The sequence below is a fragment of the Cuculus canorus genome, chromosome 23 (genome assembly GCF_017976375.1).
Source record: "Cuculus canorus isolate bCucCan1 chromosome 23, bCucCan1.pri, whole genome shotgun sequence".
NCBI lineage: Eukaryota > Metazoa > Chordata > Aves > Cuculiformes > Cuculidae > Cuculus > Cuculus canorus.
The window spans coordinates 6190641-6212406 of NC_071423.1; the positions used below are offsets into that span (position 1 = coordinate 6190641).

General features: G+C 47.7%; 1 protein-coding gene across 3 annotated transcripts in view; it reads left to right on the forward strand.

Moving 5' to 3' along the window:
• The window catches only part of ALG9 (ALG9 alpha-1,2-mannosyltransferase), a 60426-nt gene that overhangs the window by 16299 nt on the left and 22361 nt on the right, over positions 1–21766 (forward strand). For 2 of the 3 annotated variants that reach the window (XM_054087214.1, XM_054087212.1), the window contains 2 exons: positions 5117–5247; positions 14780–16930. In XM_054087214.1, the coding sequence (XP_053943189.1) occupies positions 5117–5247; positions 14780–14903 (255 nt within the window). In that variant the 3' untranslated portion in view covers positions 14904–16930. Of the gene's footprint in view, positions 1–5116; positions 5248–14779; positions 16931–21766 lie in introns of those variants that run through there. The other variant, XM_054087213.1, reaches the window with a different exon arrangement.

The window sequence follows — 21766 nt, forward strand, 5'->3', positions numbered from 1 at the left end:
ATTCATCCGACGGGTTGGATGAGAGGAACTGCCCAGAAGTGCATTGTACTTTCTTCATTCCCTCTTAGTGTTGTGGAGGGCAACTTTGATGTGTCCATCGGTGTACAGGGAGTTACTCTTGTCTAATGGACGGACCAGATGTCTGGTTCACAGGAACAGGTCTATCCTGACTCGAGACAGTAGGTTAATGCCTTCTTCACGTGGCTCATGACTCTGGCCTGTTGGACATCGTGCAAGTGCATGTGATCCGCTCACGGAAGCAGAAGGAAGGCAGTGCTGTAACGCAGGAGCAAACTGCGTGGATAAAACAGGGATCAGTCCTCTGAGTTGAAGCTGCTTTATTTTGAGCCTCATTATGTAGTTACTGGAAATGGGAAGGAGGCGTGTTCCCACCTGAGAGGAGCTGTCTGCTGCAGTGCATTTAATTTACGGAATCTTGCGCTGTGCAGTATTTTTAGCACAGACAGCTGGCTGGTGCGCAGCCTGTGACTAATGGAGCACAGCACACTGTTGTTTCATGGGTGTTTCTTAATGTCACCGTACAATTTTGTTATTTCTCGTGTAAGCAGAAGGACCTAGGACAGTAGAAATTAGCTCCTAAATGTGAATTTTAAATGGAGTCTTAAGACTTTTACTTCTGATCTGCTAATAACACCTTGTTAAAGTTAGTGAGGTTATGGGTGCAAACATACCTGGATTTTTAAAAAGAAAAAAGTTAGCAAGCACTGGCAAAAGAATCATCAAGTAAATAAATATAAATAGCAATAGTCTGTTGGTCATACAAAGGGGAGAAGACAAATGGTTCAGAAGGATTATCTAAGCCACACACAGCTTAAAACCAATTAATGGCTGCAGAAATGAGGCTGATCTCTCAGTTTCAAGTGTAAGTATCTATTACTGCTCTGCTTGAACATTGAAGAGTAAATCTCAGTGTTTCTGTTGCTATGAGACACTGGGGAAAAGAGTGATTTGATCTTCTTGTTTTGCAATTCTTCCTTCCTTAATCATGTTGAACAGCACTTACCTTGTACTTGTCCTGCTGGGGAGATGTATTTGTCTCTGAAACCGCTAAGAAAGAGATAAGGAGTATTATCTCTTACAAAGATGTATCCAAGCAGGAACAGTAGATCAGGCCTAAAAGCTAAAACTATCAAAAACTCCTGACTTCACAGGAAGAATTTTACTTCTTCATCCCTCCAGGGATGGGGCAGCCACCACTGCTCTGGGCAACCTGGGCCAGGGCCTCCCCCCCTCACAGCAAAACATATCTTCCTAAGATCTCATCTCAATCTCCACTTTTCCAGTGTAAACCCATTTCCTCTCATTCTGTTCCTGCCCTCCCTGATCCAGAGCCCCTCCCTAGCTTTCCTGGAGCCCCTTTCCATGCTGGAAGCTGCTCTAAGGTCTCCCTGGAGCCTTCTCTTCTCCAGCATGAACTCTTCCCTTTAACTCTGTTTTGAGCTGTTGGAACCACGTGAAGCTTGGTCTCATTTTTGAAATCTGCATTTGAGCAATCAGTAAGACATCTCTGTTTTTCCTGATAGCAGTTGAGCTTTATCTGTGGTAAACCAGACAAGCTCCTGCTGTGCTCTGTATGGTCAGACTGACGTCCGTCCAGACACCAGCGAGAGCCGTGGCTGCAGCGGTCCAGCAGCAGGATGTGCCCTCAGCTCCATCTCCCTGCCCGCTCCTGGTATTCAGGGTGGGATCAAATGAAGCTCTGCACCACACAGCATAGCATTGCATCAAATAGAAGTGGGAGGAGGAGAAGAAAAGGAGGACAGAAAAGGATAGGATGTAATTGAGAAGTTCCTTGCAGGTCTGTTCACCAAGACCGACTTCTTTCTGCAAAGAAACGTTTCCAGGTCTGTGCACCACCAAAGTCTTGCATAAATTCCCACATAAATGCAAAAGTGCTGTTTAGGCCCTCTGATGAGGATAGATGTTGTCCTTAGCTTCAGTGTAACTCGTAAGACTGCACTGTGCTCTACTTGGAATGGTAGAAGGGAAATCTGTCTTTCACCTGGCTCATCATTCACATGCAGTGGCATTGGCAGCCCTTTTAGGAGAGCCTTTAGAATGAGAGAAGTGAGATCAGCCCCAGTACTTGAGGCAGTAGCTTGTCTTTCTCTGAATGACTGTACAATCACTTACAGAAAAACTTAGTTAGTGGCTTGGGAGTCTTTTTGTTAATGAGCCGGAACCTCTCTCAGGGCCTGGAATGTTCTCACATAGTACAAGAAGTGGATTCCACATCCTCCTCAGCTGAGTTTCCTGTGGTGTAATTTCATTTGCCACTCAGTTGTGATGGCACAGACCCATCTGGTATCCACCTAATTAAATTGTTTTCAGCTTAAATTGTTAAAAATAAACCCCAAAGGTGCTGCAGAAGAGGGAATACAAGCATGTCCGAGGAAGTCAGCAATAAAATTTTGTGGGAGAGCAAACTTAAACAGTGGAATCCTCAAGGAAGAGCGTGAGGGAGTAAGACAGAAGTCATTTTTGTAGCTGACAGTTCACGTTTGTCTTGGCAGAGTTTTTATTCCTCAGCAGCTCTAGTGCACATCTGTGGGGGTATGGGAAGGCTCTGGGGAGACTTAAGAGTGGCCTTCCAGTGCAGAAGGGGGCTCCAGGAAAGCTGGGAAGGGGCTTTTGGTCAGGGAGTACAGGGATAAGACGAGGGGGATGGTTTTCAGCTGAAAGAGGGGAGATTGAGATGAGATTTTAGGAAGAAATGTTTTACTGTGAGGGTGGGGAGGCCCTGGCCCAGGGTGCCCAGAGCAGTGGTGGCTGCCCCATCCCTGGAGGGCTTCCAGGCCAGGTTGGATGGGGTTTGGAGCCCCTGATCCAGTGGGAGGTGTCCTTGCCCATGGCAGGGAATGGCACTGGATGGGCTTTGAGGTCCCTTCCAACCCTAACCATTCTGTGATTCTACGATTCTATGGTACGAGGGCAGTGTGGGGGCTGTTAGTCAGAAAGGACGTGGGATATTCCTATAAATGAATAGTACAGCCTGTCCATATCGAAGAGTACTCTCCCCTGCAGGAAGGAGAAGGTTGCATAACACGAGTCTCCTGAGGACATTGCCCGCAGCTCATTTAGCTGGGAGGTCACACACACAATTGATTTCTGTGATGTCGCTTCCTCGAATGCGTTTTCACAATTTGGCAGGGTGTTGCCAAACATTTTGGTCAGGGCAGTGTGGTTACTTGCGTCACAGGCAGCTGATAAAGACATGACTGTGCTGGGTCCACGTGGTCTGAGAGGTGCAATGTGATGTCCATCTGCTGCCAGGGAGTCAGTGAGGGCCATCGGCGCTACAGGACGGGTTATCCATGCACAACACCCACCGTCATCTGTGCCAAACTACAGACTTACTCTACCAGATCTGTTTTCCATGATTCTTCTTGACCTCTGCTGTGTGATGGCAACACCGGTAGAGTTAACAGAGTTAACAGGTTTTGGAGCTTGTGTAACCCTTGTGGATAACTCCTATTGGTCTGTATGTATTCTGAGCCAAATGTGCTGGAATTGTGTGCAAATGATTGTAAAAGCACTTCCAAAGAAGGCGTGAAAAATTAGGTGAGTCAGGGGATTTTTGTTGCAGAAATTGGCAGATGCTGTTTCTTACAGGAGTATAAACAGGAGCATGAGGCACTGGCTCCCTTCAGCCTGACCTAGCGCATACTTTTGTCTTTCTTGGGCAGTGGGTCAAGCCTTTATCGTGTGAGCTTGGCTGTACATTTTTTAGGGCCAGGATAGCACCTACGTAGGGTGTTAATTGGCAGCGTATTTGCATGTTTGTCCATTACACACAGTTCATTAACATGACAAATGACTGCTGGGCTGGTATACTTCCCAACATCCATGTTCCTCCGGTCTGCAGGAATATTCCTTTGGATGTGCCTTGACATAAGGTGCCCTTCTTGCTGTTGTGCGTCCACTTTGGAGCAAGATTCTTGACTTGCTGTTACAGTAGTGATAGGAGTAGTTCCCCATAGGTCATTCGAGTTGAGAGGATGTACAGGAAACTGCATGAGTCTGTTGTTTCCCGAGTTCTTATCAATGATTTGCAGGGGGGAAGGAGGAACAAGCTTATTAAATAACAAATTATGTGGGAGAAAGTACGTCATTAGAATTCAAAGTTATTTTGACAAATTGGAGAAAGGATCTGGAAACAACAGGGTGAAATATATAGACAGTGCACTTGACAGAAATAGTTCAGGGAAAACACGTATGTTGAATACAAGCCAGTTGGCCACAAGTCCTTCGGGAAGAGATCCAAAGGGGCCACAAATCATTGGATCAATACAACTCACTAATGCCACGCTGCTGTGTAAAGAGGTGAGCCACGCGGAGGGTTGTGTGCGCAGGAGGATGTTGTGCAACTGTTGCTTTGCTGCTCTGCTTTAGAAAGTCCTTCATTAAGATATTACATCCTGATGTGGGCACTGCGTTCAGGATAGATGGGAGTAATTGGAGACCCCCCCAAGAATGATCACAGGGGCAGAAAACATGGCTGTAGAGTAAAATAGGTTTGTAAAGAAGACAAGGGACATCTAGGGTTGCAGAACCCTAGTATAGAAAACCTGTCACAAAGAAAATTGTTTTCCTTGTTAGTGATGTAAAACAAGCAGGAGCCGTCATGAACTGACACAGAAAAGGATTCAGTGTAGACATCAGGAAACCTTTCTAACAATAAAGATAGTGAAATCTTTTGCCTGGGCAGCCTGTGGAGTCGGCTTTGTAAGAAGTCTTTAATAGCTAATTAGAAAACCACTAGCAAAAACATCAACAGAATTGGTTCTGCTGCCTCAGGTTCCCCTCTGTGACTTCAGTGTTCCTCAGTGAGAGAGAGTTGGCAGGAGTACTTGCTCAGGGAGGGACCCTTGGTTTCTCCTCTTATGACCAGAGCGGTAGCAGTACCTTGTATTGCCCCATAAAGGTTTTAATGGAAAGCTTTTGGAATATTTCACCATGTGTCCTGCATGAAGCATTTAATCTTTTGCTGGAAATTTAACCCCCTTCTCCTCAATAAGTAACAGCATGTGTAAATGACCACGTACAACCAGAAGCCTCCAGGAAATAAACCACAAGAATGTCTTTCTTTCTGCAGATTGACATTTCCAAATGCCATTATCTGGTGGACTTGGATACAGCAGCTGAAACCCCACGGGAGCCAAGGTATTCCTCCAACAAAGAAGAGTGGATAACCATCGCCTACAAGCCATTCCTAGATGCTTCCAGGTATGCTTTACACATTTGAGATGGGGGTAGAAAGGCTGGCAGGTCTGTGAACTAATTCTGCTCAATTATCCGCTTGCAAAAGTAGCTGCATAGAGGGAGGAAAGATACATTGACAAATGCCAGCTTGAAATGCAACTTCCAGCAAAGACAGCTTGCTGGCCACAGCGGAACCTTTGTCAAGCTTATGGTGCAGTATTTTTGACCTAAATTGCTTTAGAGGGTGAAGCCAGCTGAGAAGGGTGGTAAGAAGTGTTATTTTTAAGAAGAATCCTCGCTGTACACTTCTTGCTGAAGTAATATTTTTTAGGTTTGCTTTGTAAAGGGCTGAAGTATTTGTCATCTCCTCCCAACAGACTGCTGAATTCTGCTGCCTTGTTGCAGCCAAATCCAAGGCAGGTGTCAGTCAGTCCCTAAAAGCATGAGCTCTTCCAGATTCTATGAAAGCTGGCGGAGAGAGGAGGCAGTCAGTGAGAAGTCAGCAAGGTCACACCTTTCTGAGGCATCAGAGAATCCATGGAAGAGATCTCTGTTAGAATCCGTTCTTTATTAGCTCTACTGCGCACTGAACAACTTGCCTGTGTGTCTGAAGAGGGATTTCTGTCAGAAGCAGAGGTTGAAATTGCTCTCCTCTGGGCTAACGGAGAGTGGAATCAGGGTTGTCAGAGTGGGAATGTTGTTACTGCATTCCTACAAATACAGAACCCCTCAGCTGTAAGAGGATGGCGATTCAGTCATTTAAAGCTCTGGTTGTGTTGCTGTCATAGCAGGACAGAGAGGCGAACTGGAAAAATCTTGGTAAAAAACTAACAGAGTTCAATGCTCTCCTGTTTTCCATGTGAGACCTTATTACTTCCTAGGAATAGGACTCTCCAGGGAGAGGGGCTGGCAAAAGCAGTTGAACAGTGAGAAAGACTGATAATGTTAGCGCAACTCCCAGGAGCACTCTAATGTTCCCAGCTTGCTGACACAAACAAGTTTTCTTGGCAAGGATTTTCAGAAATTGTGTTTTCCGAGAGACCTGCTGTTACGTTCTCCGGTGAGATGGCCAATGAGTCTCATTAATGAGGCCACAGAAGCATCTGCATAGGAGTTTTGCAAAGGACTCCTTGTGCCGAGCCGTTCTCCTGAATGCTCGTTGCAGCTCTGAAGACACATACATGTGTTTTTAAAACTGTTTTCTCTGACTATCCTCTACAGAGCAGAAGAGCTGTGATTGTTTGGATGTGATCTGAAGTCCTTTGAAGTCAATCAAAGGCATAAAGTCAGGTCCAAAAGAGCCTTTAAGACTCTTTGGGTTAACCAGGGGAATGTAATTTGCTAGGAGTGCTTTCGGAGGTAGAGATGCTAGCCTGCCTACTAATAGCCAAGTGGATTATTCTGGTACGGCTGTTCATCTCGGAGGCTTCTCCAGGATGTCCTGGATTCTCCGTGGCTTCTTTCCACTTTTGCCCATTTTCTTGTACTTGGCTGATGTTTGGTAGAGAAGGTCTTGGTCTGTCTCGTGCGGCTTTTTGGGTTATTGCCTTTTGATTAAAGCTCATGAGAGACTTTCCACTGCTGTCTCTTCTGAACCCATTTCTGTCCTCTTGGAGGCTGTGCCCTGCTGAATACAAACCAGCATCTCCTGGGAAGCAGCAGCACAGTGTGTTTGCTCCTTTTGTGGAGAGAGAGTTGAGTCTGCAGCTGTGGCCTTACCGCAGGATGGACCCAAGTGTTTTGAATCCTCTGTTTTCACCCAGACTTTTGTGTTCATTCCTAATGTGGCTGGGGATTTTTCCTGTAAGGTGTGTATACACCTGACACCATCTCAATCCCGACCCTGCTGCAGCCCGCGCTGCTGGCTGGAATGGCTGCAAGGAGTTCAGCTGGAGCCAAATGTACAGCTCTGTACTGAGCTGAGTCCTTATCACTCCTCACTGCTTTAACGCTGTTTCCATATGAGTCACTCTATGATATTTTTTCTTCCCCCCACCTCCTTTTAAGGGGAAATCAATAGGATTAAAGAATTTCCCTTTTTATAGCTAAATCCCTGTGTTCTGCCAAGCACGAATACCTGGCTGGTTTCTCAGGAATTTGCCTGGATACAGGGGTAGCTGTAGTGTTGCAGCTCTGTCCTTCTAGGGGAAAGGCTGTCAAAGCGCTTCCTGCCAGACGCAGGCTGGTAACTTACTCCCAGGCTCGGCAGTGAAAACCGGTGCAATCATTTTGATTGGATATATGATACTATGTGTTGCATTTAGATCATCAAAACTCGAGCTAGATTCCCAAGCTGAATTCCTAAGTTTTCCGTTGGCTAAGAATCTCTGCAAGCCTGCAGCCAAACCTCGGTCACCCGCTCAGTACAGGGATGTGGATTTCTGTGTGTGGTCCTTCATGGCTGGCTGGTACCTCTGGAAGTTGTGGCTTGGAGCAAAGGTAGCATCTCACCATGGAGCAGCAGCTCGTGAGGAGCTGGAAGTCACGGAGAGAGCCTGAAACTGCAGAGCGTAGTGACTGTGCTAACGATGAGATGCAGAGGCGGAATCCTGAGTTGGGGACGGGTGAGCTTTCTCCCTGATTAAGCATCACCCAGACCTTAGAACATATCACCTAAACGTGGTGGGGAGGGAAGGAGAGCTTTCTGGCTGCTGTCTCCTCCTTAACAAAAGATGCTGTTGCATTGGTGGGAGACTGAGATAGGAGAGGGCTTGCAGAGCATGTCCTGAGAGGACATCAGGCAATGAGATCTTTAGCCCTGCTGGTGTCGCCTGTCAGCCTCCTCTGCTCCTGTTCTTCTGCTGCTTGGAAATTCTCCATGCTGTTCCTTATCAACGCCTCACAGCTGGAGCAGAGGGGAGGTGTGGTGCCTTCACCAGTGGAGGAGGCCGGGTTGCCATAGCAGCAGGTCTGATTTCCATCCCTGCTGTTAGTACTTCCAGAGCTCCCGCAGTTTGGAGCGCTGAGCTCTGTCCCTTCAGCTGATCTTCAGCAGTTGGCAGCTCAAGTGCATGGTGCTGGGAAAGGACTAGAAGGGCTTGTGCTTACCTGGGGGTATCACTGATGCCAAGGGATGAGAGATCCACCTTGTCACCCTGCTTGTCTGACAGATTTTCTGTTCCCCCTGAAGAACAACAGCAAACCAGGAGCCGTGGCCTAACAGGGCAGACGCGTAGCAGTGGGCACAGCTCCAAGACAACTCATGGTGCAGTGAAGAGCAGAAAGAACAAACCATGCAAGGTCTGATCTGCCCTGGTTTTAACCAGTGCATCACAGAATCATAGAATGCTTTGGAGGAACCTTTACGGGTCATCCAGTCCAACCCCCCTGCAGAAGCTGGGACAGCTTTGACTCAGTCAGGCTGCTCAGAGCCCCATCCAACCTGACCTTGAATATTCGTTTCCAGGGATGGAGCCTCTCTGGGCAAACTGTCACAGTGTTTCACCACCCTCATTGTAAAAATTGCTTCCTTATATCCAGTCTAAATCTAGAATCTCAGAATGGTAGGGGTTCGAAGAACCCTATGGAGCTCACTCAGTCCAACCCCCCTGCTAAAGCAGGGTTGCCTCGAGACAGTTACACAGGAACACATCCAGGTGGTTTGAATATCTCCAGGGAAGGAGATTCCAGACCCTCACTGGGCAGCCTGTGTTATTTAAAGGTATCACATTTAAAATTGGATACTTCAGACAGGATCAGGGCTCCTTTTGCCAACCCATCCACAACCGCGTGAGCAAGAGAAATTTCAGAGAGGCTCTTCTTGGATTGCCTACTTCATAACTTTTTGCCGTACAGTTTTAGTTTCTTTCTGTAATTTGTGGAGAAGAGGTTGGGAGGATGAGTGATTAAGGGGCTCAGCTAGAACTTGGTGCTCCATGACCCTGTCCAGTTCTCTTAGAACCCTCCCTGTGTATCCCAGTTTCCCGTTTGGACCAAAAGTTTGTTAGTTTCCATCTTATCTCCAGGAGTTTGTTGACAAGGAATGAAAGAGTAAGGAGCTTCAGCTTCATAATAGCAGTGGCGGGTAAATATTTCTGCATTGTTTTGCATCCCAGCATTGGAATTTTGCTGCAGCATCCATATAAAGGTTTCCCATGGCAGACGTTGAGCTCCTTACTCTGAATGCGTCAGAGCATTTCTAAAATAAGGCAGCGTTGTTGGCTTTGTTTCCTTTTCCCTGAGTGTGATTTGAGTTGTAACTTGCATAAAATGATGGGGCTCAAGCCATTCTCAAAAGGGGGAGTGACACAAGTTTTGCAGTGGGTTGGCAGCTGACAGACGAGTTCGCTGTGGCAATTGCAGATCTGTGTGGTGATTGAATGAGATGCGAGGGTCTGTCTCACCTGCACGGCCAGGCATTAAGTGCTCTGCTTGTGTGGAGACTGGAAAACCTCGTTTGCAAAGCAAGTACCACTGCTGTGGCTTTCTCTCCGTGGCTGCAGCGGACTCCCTTGCTGCTGGTCAGCCCTTGCTTTGCGTCCTCCTGTCCTTTTTCCCAGTCTGTGGAGTACCAGGCCTGCTAGAGTGAGCACTGAGAGTCACAGGAAGGTTCCCTGAGGTCATCAGTGATGCCCTGAGACTGTTTCAGGATTCACAGAATCATGGTATCGTTAAGGTTGGAAAAGACCTTTAATATCATCTAGTCCAACCATCAGCCCAACACCACTGTGCCTACTAAGCCACGTCCTGAAGGATGCAACAAGTAGTTCTGTAGTCCAGAAAGTTATCAGCAGGCCTGAGAAGCAGAGAAAGTATGGAAATCCCAGCAAAAAGACTTCTGTTTTAATTTGAGACAACAGATCTAGGCAGCGCTGTCTCCATTAGTTGAGAAACTGAGGATTCTGGGGACGTCAGCTGCAGGAGAGCAGCAGTGACACAGCTCTAAAAGCGTGTTAGATGCTAGAAACTGGTAGGTTGAAAGGATCCCAGAGCTGAAAGATCTGTGGGGAGAGTCTTTCCCAGGGTCAGACACGTAGGTCTGTGGGCAGAGTTGGTGAAGATACATCAAGAGCTCCCATAATGATCCACACTGCTCGCATGTTCGAGCCTGTACCTTCCCCCTGTCCCCAGCTCAGCAGAATGACGCATCTCTCAAATCCGGCACCTGCTTCTACACAATGATTTGGGATTGTTCCCTGCTACCTATGAAGTAAGTGTTAAAATGCTATGAAAATGCAGCTTTTTTAATAAGAGAGAAGGAGGAGCAGCAGTGTCACTTTGAACCGAGTCTTGAGGGATGCTGCTGGTGTGGATTTCAGGTCTGCAGCTCAGTGGCTGCAAAGCAAGGAGCATTTGGGATTAAAAAACCCATCAGACACCTCCCCACCCAACCCCAAACTCCAGCTCTTGTTCTTTGAAAAGAAATGACCCCAGCAGTTCAATTCACTCCTGCTGAACCAGAGGCTTCTGGGACTTGCTGCAAGTCTCACATTGACGTCAGCAAGTGCAAATGTAAATCTCAGCTGGCTCTGATAAATGGTGCTGCTAATTGAATTAGAGAGCACTCCAAGCCACCAGCTAATTATGCTCCTCAGGAAGCTGCTTTGTCCAGGTCCATTTAATTCTATATTGGCTGAGCGCTCCGAATCTGGCACAGAAAAGGGGAAATATATTACAGCTCCCCACTGAGGAGCACATATTTTCCAGCTCTTTAGGCTAAGCCGTCTGCTTGCTCCGAACACTTGGGTTTTCCATCAAAAAATATATTCTTAGTGCAAAATTAATGATTCAGTTACTGCGTTCTAGCATATCATTACTTCGATTCGATAAGAGAATCTGCCTCCTTCCCTTTAAGGGTGCTTTCCCCCATGTTACATGAAGTGTTTTCCCTACCTTTGTTTTACAGGTTGCTGAATTGCTTCTTCAGTGCATGGTTGGTACAAAATTTAACACCTGAGAAGTGCAAATGTTAATGGGTTTTCAGGGAGGTTGAATGATGAGCTTCCTATGTGTGCCTGTAGCTAGAAGGTACTTAGATCCTGCCCGCACAGCAGAGATTCAACTTCCCGCTGCCTCTTCTTCCTGCCATTCCTTTCCCTTCATCCTTCCTATGCTTCTTTCTGAATTCTGCTGTTAGTGGGGTAAGAAATTTGAGTTACAGGATGCAGTTAGGAAGAATCTCCCACCACTACACAGATCTAACAGCTTCCTTTCCATGTCAGTGAGCTTGAGAGGGGGACTTGAACATCTTCACTCAGCAGTCTGTGCTCCCATTCCAGAATTGCCTCCACTGGTATTAGGAGAGCAGGACTGTTGAGTTGTTTGCTCCTCAAGTCCAATAGATAATTTGCAGAAATACACTTAAAAATGGCATTGTGGTTCCAGCTATGTTGGCCTACTGGTAACTGTGCCTCTGTCCTAACTGGGAGCTGCAGTCACTCCCCCGGAAACCAAAAAAATAGATAAGAATTCCCCAGAATGTGGGATGTCTCATGTCTCCAGGGCTGGGCAGAATTTGCTTGTCGCCTGGTTCCTGGCTGGAGCCACAGCTGGAAGAGTCCTGCTGCATCCATGTTCCAGCAGCGTTGCAGTAGACCCTTGGCTCCCCAGCTTGGAGTGATCCTGGCCTTGATCTTGCTGCCAACGTGCTGCTAGGGAGCTCTGTGCTGATTAAGGCTGCGCACACTCGCAGTCTCTGGGGGACAAATTTAGAAGCAAATGCAAATAGAACATTATATATATTCCCTGTCATCTGTCATCCCAGCCCCTTCCCTGTGCCATCTGTTGTCTGAGCCTGACGAAGCGAGGTGACGGGAGGTAAAGGCTCCCTGTCTGAATTTAAAGCTCTGTCATGACTTCCTGAGCTGTAGGTGCACCAACAACCCCTGTTCCCTCATGGCTGAGAGCAGCACCCAGGGCTTTGCTGCTGTGTAGTGACCAGCAGCAGAGAGAGCAGCCCTGTGCTTGTGTCCAGTCGGAATCCCCTCTCCATGAGGAAGTTGGTGCTGGATAAATAAGAGAGCTGACCTTACAGCAGTGGGGCAGAGGTGTTGCTGCTACCATTTACCGTGCCATATTCAGGGTGTGAACTGGGTGCTGTTGTCTGACTACTGTCAGCTCCACGTCTGGACCGAGCGACTGAAAGCATTCTCAGTGCTACGGACTGTGTACTCGGGACCTCAGCCATCGGCTGAAGCTGCCGCCTTCCTTTCTCTCCCTGAGCTAAACCACACAAAGCTAATTCAACAAATTACTTCATCTCAACCCAAGCACACACCCTGAGCTCTGGGGAATTGTGCTACTTTCTGTCCCTTTCTTATAACTTAGCAGCAAACTGGTGCTCTACCTTATTTACCCCTTTTTTTAAACAGAGTCCGAAGCAGCTTGAACACAGTTGCTTTTTCTTGGTTTTATTTCTTTTCTTGTTCTTTGCTAAAGGGAATTGAAGTGAAACCCCACCGCTCACGGAGAGCAGCCATGGTAGCAATGGTGGGTTGTCAGGCTGAGAGGAGGAGATGCCAGAGTAAGTTCAGCAATGACATGATGTTCATTAGCCACATGAGATGGAGGAGGATAATCAAGCACTTGCTTTCAAAAAGATGCCTTTGCTTCCAGTGACTGGAGGGAGGGCTGGCCTCCAATTCCCAGGCGCAAGGAAATGACAGCTGTAAAAAATGTTCCTTGTTCAGAATACACCGAAATTACCATCTTCTGCCTAGTTATTTGCTCCTAAGAGCTTCTGCTTTGAATACATTCCCAATTCCAGCACCTCAGGAATTCACAAAGAGCAACCATTTCCAGTCATTCTTTTATTTAGGAACTTTGCTGGGCGTTTTACAATTTGTAAGCGGCCTAAGTATTATCACTTTTTGTTCTTCGAAGTGAAGCAATCAGCATTTTTCTATCCTAAAGCACAAGCTGAGTGTTTGGCAAAAAAACAGGCTTAGAGATGCTGGATGCTGAAAGGAGGCAGAGTCTCACAGTTAGAAGCGGGAGTTGTAAATTTTAGGAACTCAGACTTGCTTGGGCTCTCTGAAGGTAGACAATACTTTCTGCCGCAGTTTTCCCTCCCCAGTGTGGGAAAAATATTGCTTTGTTTGTCTGAAATGGGGACAATTCAATTGAAAAATGCCTTGCTTTGTGCTGGTATGAGACCTTAAATAACAAGACCCTGTTGCGGAGTGGTGCTCTGCCAATGCAAGGAGGTATTACTTGTCTTTACTGGATGCTCTTTCAAGCTGCAGGAGATCAGGAGCTGCCTGTTCTTAGATAAGTTACAGTCAGGCTGTCTAAGAACCCCAGGAGCCTCTGGGGAGATGCAGTTCTTGGTGGCAGTTCCTGCCATTGTGTTTTAGGCTGCTTTTTTGAAAGGTATCCAGTGCTGCCTTACAATAAGCAAACAAAACGCAATTCATCTTGCTTCTGAAAAAGTGATTTGAATGGGATGTCCAGACCCTTGGCTGTGTTACCAGCAAAGCCGTGTGAATTGCAGTGACCAGTGAGGACCTGCTGGATCCGTGTGCCGCCCCTGACCACACAGTGTGCTGCAGATCAGTTTGGAGTGCTGCTGCTACTGCTTTTCCGAGCTTTACGTGGATGGCGTTAGACTTGTGTCTGTCAAGAGTAGACAGTCTACCAACAAGTTGATCTTTTAAGGAAGAAGCTTTGGTGTTGAGGAAGCAAGACTCTGCCCTAGCCCTGATTTCAATAAGTTCCTCACATTTTTGAAGCTTCTAGCAAGGTTCACTGCTGCTGAAAGATGTCCTATTTGTTTGCTTCACATTTAAACCTGGTTTTTACTATTAGTTTGCTCAGTAACAGAACACATGCATTTAAAATGTACTTAGCTAGCACAGCTCCAGCAATTAGCAACCAAACAAAAGGTACTAATTTGCTGCAGCCATTAAACCCTCCATGCTTGAATACTCCATTCGTCCAGTTGTCGCAAAGTGCTGTGTAATGCCAGCTCCCAGCACTAGCAGGGCCACCGTGAATGCTGGCAGCCTGCAGCGAGCTGCTCTGGAGGTTTTAGAGCAGTCCATCCCTCTTTAATTCAATACCCTCAACAGCAGATCTGCACAAGAACAGGACTTCAAAATGCCAGTGCCCATCAAAGCTTCTGTCTGCCCTTCAGACAAGCGTGGAGGAATAGGCGGCCAGAAAGATTGGATAGAGAAGAGGAGATGCCAGGAGCTAAATGCAGCCTCGCTATCTTTCACCTCCCTGAGGAATGGGAGGGCTGCCTTTCTGTCTGATCCCAAAGACCCACAGGGCTGTACTGGCTGCTTTTTGGACAGTGATATCTGGGATCTAAGTTTCTTTCGATGATTACACCACTTTTCTGCCCTCTCTCCCCTTAATCCTACCAGAATGGACAGTGGGCATGCTGAAGAACTGGGCACGCTGCTGCTCTTAAACTGGTGGTGCTGGCACAAACCAGCATTGGTCCCACTGACACGGGGAAAACAGGACTGGGTTGTGTGTGCCTGAAGCATTAGTGTTCCTCGTGCCACTGACTCAGCAGCCCAAATCTTTTGCAAAGCCTCATCCATATCATTTTCAATATCCTGGCTAAGGAATGCTTTAAGGATGATTTGTTTTTCCTTTCTGGTTTCAGGTCCTCAAAGCTGCTGCGTGCATTCTACGTCCCTGTCCTCTCAGAACAGTACACATCGTATGCAAACTACACTATTCTGAAATCCCGGAGGTCAAGGCAAAGCAGGAAAAAAATGGGAGGCTAGCAACATACCTGGGCAACAAACTCAAAAGCATCTGCTGGCGCTCTTGGACAGCTGCCTAAGCCATCTTCAGTTCCCCTTTTTGAAAGATTGTGCTTGTGCGATTCACTAATAAAGATTTCCCATGAAGTGATTCCACCCTGCAAGCTTCCAGCTGTAGAAGGGGTGTATCATCTGCTTTCAGTTCGCAGTGTCAGGGCTCTGCTCTGCCTACACGGAACAGATTGGTAAGAAACCATTTGAAAAGCCAGCAGCCACCTACGAACGTATTATCCCTGCTGCTCCCTGTGTTATTATCTATTACACCAGAAAAGAGAGAAATGGAAAATAAAAAGGAATGACAATATGAGGTTCTGCTCCAGGTTGCAGTTGGGCACTGAGAAAATTCAGCTCAGCCTCTCTCTTTGCCCCTCTGCCCTGTCCTCATCTGCCGAAGCAGTGCTGACCTTCTCCTAGAGATATTTTTTTGGGTGACAACATTTAGGAATCTTCTTTTCTTTAAAGAAAAAGGAGGGAAGAAAGAAGAAAACAGCTGAGAGACAACTAACTGAAATGCATTCGTCCTCAAGGAATGAATAGCAGGCACCGCAGCGGAACGGCCTGAAGTTGCTCTGTCCAGGAGACACTTTCAAGGATAATAAATCTGTGCTTCTGGGAGAAACCCCTCCAATCTTAAGAGCTGAGCCAATCATTTGTTTTCATGGGACCAGAGTGTTTTTGTTATCTGTGAAACCACGGATTTGTTTGCTATTTATAATAATTTTTTTAAAGATACCTAAACATCCTTTCCATTCTAGTCTACAGCATCTTAAAACCTCTGGAATCATCCAGAGAGAAGGAGGATTCATTTTTTTTTTGTGAGTTCTGTTTCCCCCAATAGACCGTGTGTGTTGCGTTGGTCCAATGTGCTTCAGAGCAATACTGTATTTATTGTATGTCTGTTTCTAAAACGTGCAGTGTCACAAGCTGGATGGAGTTATTTTCCCTCGCATCCTTGAAACTCTGTGGGGATCGGATGGCATAAGATGGAGCAGGGAGGAAGCTCCTTTTGCAAAAAGGCTGCAGAAGCTCTGTGGCTGTGATTACATTGGTCTGTGTGTGCAGTGACAGTGCCAGAGCGTGGGGATCAGGAAGCAGGTTTGTATGTTTGGAATCTGTTGGGATCCAAACAGAAAAGCCCGTGCTTCTGAGGATGCAGGTGTTGGCCCAGGCGCAGAGAGCAGCGTTAGGAGGGACTGCAGGTTTAGCTGGGCAGGACGGGAAGGGCAGGCTGTGATCCAGCACGGTGCTACAGAGTAGGAGGAGCTGGATGAGCAGCAAAGCGTGGGCTGAATCATAAGGGCAACTTCAGAAACATAGGGAGAGATGCTCTGGATCCACTGCATTTCATTAAGGGGGAGTTTATTTTAAATGGCGTTGTGCTCTCTTGGAAATACAGCTTATAAAGTGCTAAACATGGTAAGAGCTGCCTCGTTGTCCGGATGGTTACACCATGGAGAATGCAGTTCTCTTCCATTGCACCCCCACTGTACGGAGGAGCAGTTTGAAGCTGAGACTCTGAATTTAGACTTTGATGGCTTGAGGAAGCATCTGTGGTTTCTTAAGTTTTGTCTCTCTTCAGAGAGATGGATATCACCCTTCAGGAGTGTCAAACGTGGAGCTTCAAGGTTTGCAGCCAGGCATTGGTGTCTTGGGTGCGTTGCTCTGCAAGATCACAGTCACTTTGCAGATCACTGCAGTGTCTGTGTTCACAGCAATCCCCTATCTCCCTCCCGCCAGCTCTACCCCTCGTAGAAGTTTACATGTGTTGAACAAGGCTCTACAGTGCCAATAAATCAAAACCAAAACTCTTGCCCTGCGCGTTGCCTCTCCCCTTGGTAATCCGTGACCTTAAATCAAATAAAGAAGCAAATGCAGTTAAAGTACCCTTTGCACCCCTCTCAGGTGCTGTTTGTGTGGCTGTTCCATCTTGTCAGAGACCATAATCTCATGTTTAATGTGAAAAGACAGTAAAGATCCATTTGAAATGACTGTGCGTGCTCCACCTTCCTCTCCTGTTTGATTCCTGGGTTTGGGTGGTGGTGGTAGACTCATAACTTGACAATAATTGGGAGTGTTTTCCAGAGGAATGGGGCGATGTTTGGTTCCTGGTAGGAAATGCCAGTGCGACTGCAGGCAGTGGTCGATTGGACAGCTTGGCTTTCCAGAGTTTCAAACGGAGGCACGGGCTCCGTTTTGGCTGCTTCCCATGTGAACAGAGGAGTCGGTTCTGCACTTGGAGAACCTGCAGCTTAAGGAGATGAGACAGAGGAGGGAGGGTTGTTACTCATTGAGGACAAAAGTCAATCACATTTTAATGCTGATTTCAGGGGGAAGTTGTGAGTCTCAGTGCTGCAAAGATCTTGACCCAACAATTCATTTAAGGTCCCGCGTGGAGTCTGCCTACAAGTTGTTTTTTATATACTCTGTGGCACAGAAGTAGCGTTCCTGACAGCAGGTAAAGGAGCCATGGCCTCGCTTCCTTTAGTCTTTGCTAAGGTCTAATTGTCATGGATAGTGCTACCAGGCAGCCAGAATGTAACACAGAGGCAATCCAGCAATCCCAGCCGAGAGCACTGGGAACAAGGAGGTGGAGTCGCTGCTGCTGATGTTTCCAGCATAAAGACTGGGCCATGGGTGAGATTTCTAATAGGAAATGCTAAGGCTCTCCTCATCTCTTCATTATTCGCAAGCTGACACTGTTTTACTCTGTGCAGTGCTGAGATTAAACGAAAAGCCCTCAGTAACGAGAAGATTACCTGTACACAAACAGACTTGCTGGAGTGAGCAGAACGTGTCCAAGGAGTCTGCGGAAAAGACGGCAGGAATTGCCTACCTGGCTCAGGTTTAGCTGGATGGAGGATCTTGCTTTTTGAGTGCAGGTGGAGGTGCAAAGAGGTGTGCACCAAAAGGTGGAGCTGCATCCAACACAAAACATTTTTAAAGGCATTTTGTAGTTTGCTTTTCTTTTTGATTGGACACTAAGTGAAGCAAAGGTGTGATCGCATTGTGAGGAGGCAGGTTTGGGACAGCTGATTTGTGATCTCTGTTGAAAAATAAATAAAGCCTTGTAGTTTCTGAGCTCGTGGGTAAAGGGTCAGACCACAAATTGCTGATCTGCCTCAGCTGGATTCCCTGCCTGGAGAGAAAGGGACCAAACCTGTTGGGTTGCACAGGATTGGGTAGGCAATGCACCTTTTTCTGCTTTGTCTTTGGAGAAAGGGCTCCTTGTTTTATTCTGGCTCTGGGCAACCTGGGCCACGGCCTCCCCACCCTCACAATGTTGGATGTAACATCTCCTCACTGTGCTTTAGAGAAACCTCTTGTACCTTGGCAGTGTAACACAGTGAGTGAAAGTGCTTCCCCATCCCTTTGGAGAGCAGAGTTGTCCAACAGCAGCTGCGCTCTGCTGTGACAGAGCAGCTGCCAACACGCTATAAATCTGTCCTAAGACAGCCGTCTCCTGTGCAGCTCTGCCGCTCACACCTGAGAGCTGCCCTGCGCCTTTAAGGTCCTTCCAACCCAAACTGTTCTATGATTCTATGACTGGACCAAAGTTTGGTATGTGGGACAGCAATGGTCAGTGTCCAATAACAACTGCTGTGTCCTCTGCGCTGCTCCTCTGCCTCGTCTCTGGCTCTTAGGCAGGTCTTAGTTGTGGCCTTATTGATAACAGCTCTTTCCTTCCTACTTGCGCTAACCTCAGAGGCCGGGACTATCTTAGTACTTGAGTCCACCCCACATTCAACAAAAGGTTTTAAGTTAGTAGGTTAGGTGTTTATTTTGTTGCTGGAAAAGAGCTTAAAGTAGTAGTGGAGAGAGGCCCTGGTAATGAAATTCTGGGGTTCTGAGTTCCCAGCTCTTCCAGGCACTGCTGGAGGAAAGAGCCATGAATTTCTTTCTCCTCCAGCAGCTGTCAGAACCTGAACATCACCCCAGCCCTGCAGAGATTCAGTGCATGTCCCCGTGAATAACCGCACGTCTCTATCTGCTTTCCTGGAGAGGTACTAATGAGGCCCCGTCTGTCTGCTTTGCAAACTCCAGCCGTGTCTGCTAAGCAGCAAAAAATGGTCTGGATGGGTGTGCAGAGCAAGAGAGCATCGCAGCCCAGCAGGACTCTGGATCTGTGCAGTCCTCTGCTGCCTTCCTGCCCAGTCCTGTGTCCAGAGGGTCACCGCAAGGGCTGGGCAGGGGGGCATTCTCTTTAGGGATCAGTGAGGAGGCAGGGGCTGAGGCCAGGATGTGGAGGCGGATGCTGCCTGGTCTCTGAATGACAGTATATGACTGGATGCCTGACCAGAAAGCCTGGCTTTGTACAACGCCATCACTCACTTGTCCTGTAACTCCATGATTTCTGCTTGGAGGGTGAATTACTGGGTAAGCGTTTAAGCATGATTGACCAAACAGGCTTCAAACAATGCTTTTTTTTCTAGAAAAAGGGCAAGGCTGTAGCCTTCTCCAGTTTCTAATTGTCCATATTGCATTGTTATAGCTCTTGTCCTGCCTGGAGTGAATGAAGAGGCGTTCTCTGGAAGTTTCCTGTGTTGAAATGGGCTGGTTGGAAAGAGCAGGGTGGAGGGCTGATCGCTGCAATTATTCTGCCTTGGAACATGCTGTCCAGGTGCTGCCCTGCGCTGCAGAGCCCAGCCCTGTTTTCTCCTTCATACAAAGAGGAGGCTGTTTTGACCTTTCCTGTTTGTAATCCTCCCCCCAGGCTTGGCTGGGGAAGCTGCACTTTCAACACCTTGCGTTGAGTCAGCAAGAAACAGCAACGGGGGCACTGGATGTGGTTTTAGTGGTGAATTGAGAAGCAGTTGCTCACACCGCCAGGTCTGGTTTGAGACCAGCCCAGCAGCGGCAACCTGCAGGCTTGGGGTTTTGCCTTGATTTTGGGGACAGGTGCCTTTCCACATCCCTGACGTTCTTTCCACCGCTGCAAAATCTTTGAGGCAGGTGTAGTCCTCGCCCGCATTTCGCAGTGCTTTGCCCCGTGGGTCCCTGGGCTCCGCTCTGAGCTGCTGCAGGGGTGAGAAACAAGAGAGGTGCAATTATCTGATCCTTGGCTTCTTACCTTGCTGTTTCAAGACAGGGGTTGGGTGGTTGGCCTTCCCTGGGAGGAGGCTCTTGTAAATCTGCATAGTTTGGTTTGCTCCTGCATCTCTGTTGGCTCTGACTGCACCTCTGAAGAGACAGAACCTGCATGGCTGGAACCCCCTGCATCCAGGCTCGGGAGCTCCTCTAACTCACTTCTCACAAATATGCTCTGGGGACAGGCAGGAGCGTTCCAGCAGCTTTATGCAATGCTGTCTGAATCACGCAATAAACAAGTCCAAACCCTATTATTAGACTTTGGAAACTGCTGCCTTAGAGACAGGTTTGCTTATAAATATCCATTATTTTCTCTCTGGCTCTTCACTAGGGAAGCTGGCAAGAAAAAGAGATCTCTGCTTCTCCAGAATCTGCCTGCCCCTGCTGTTGTTGTTGCTTCTTCCCACCTGAGCTCATCCTCCTTGCTCTTTCAGTCTCTGAAGTTCTGGCTGTGCTAATGAGACATCTGCTCCAGCATCAGCAGGGTGGCAAATGCCAGCTCTTTTGGAGGGGGACAGGAAAACACAAGTAATAAGCAACTGGGCAGAGCCTTTGCCAGGGTCACCGCAGCGTGGAGTTGTGCAAACCGTCTGCTTTGGTGGCTACAGCAGAAGTCTTGGGTCCAGGTCCGAGCTCCCCGCATGACTGTGAGAAAGCCTCATGAAAAGGGGATGCCAGTGCTTCCTTTCCCTGCCTTGTTTGAGGAGGGATGGGTGCAAGGCTCAACAAAATTCAGTGGAAATGCTGACTTCGATACGCAGACTCTGGACTGCACAGGCTGTCTCATAGTGTGAATACATCTGGTCTAACAGCACTGCTGTCTCATGCAAAGCCGTGAGCTTTCCCATCCCGATGAACCAGCAGTCTTCTCACCACGCCAAACCTACCCAGCACAGATTCCGCTGACCCTCTCGCCTGCCTGCTGCTGCGCTCTCTGCCTCTTTCAGTTGTTTGGCATGAGTACTTTTAGCTGTAGGGTGCTTTTTCTTCCCTTGAAAAACTGATTGTGTATTTTGTCGCTCAGTATTTGCTCCAGGGAGCTGAGTGCAGCTTTCGATTAGTACCTAGGACTCCTTACCTACACCCCTGAGGTAATGCTCTGCTTTACATAAAAGCTCCAAAGCTGCTCAGAGTGCACCCTGTGTCACTCTGTGTGTAAAGTGGGGCAGGCACGGAACAGGCAGGACACGCTGTAGGCTTGGAGAAGGGATAAAGGTGGTGTTTTTAAAACATTTAACAAAACGGCCAGCTCCTCTCCAGTGGACGTTGCTGTTAAGGGTGTGGGGAGGGCTGGTGCGGGAGCTAAAATCTCAAATCCATTTCTCATTCTCTCTCTAGTGACTGTTGCAGCCCTGCAGTACTTCTGTTTCTTCCAGCTAGTCCTGGCAAAGCAGCTCTGTCTGCCAGGCTGGGCAGGTGAGTCTTTGCATCCCTGGGGTAGTGTCCTGCACCACGGTCAGTGCTTCAGCTTTCCTGTTCCTCCTTGTTGTTTGAGTAGCTTCTATAAAGTCTTTTCCCTGTGATGGTCCTCTCTGTGAGGCCCTCACGTTGTAATACAGCTCATGTGTGTGTGTGTCAGAGCATCCCACCAGTCTCTGGGGTCCATCCCACAACGCATCTCTGGCCGTAGTCGGTCAAGGTAAGGAAGCACGGAGCTGGCTGTGGTGTGGAGCAGTCTGAACCTGTTCTCACCCGGCCTGTGTGATGCCACAGGGCTGCAGCCTTCTCCCCTTCAAACG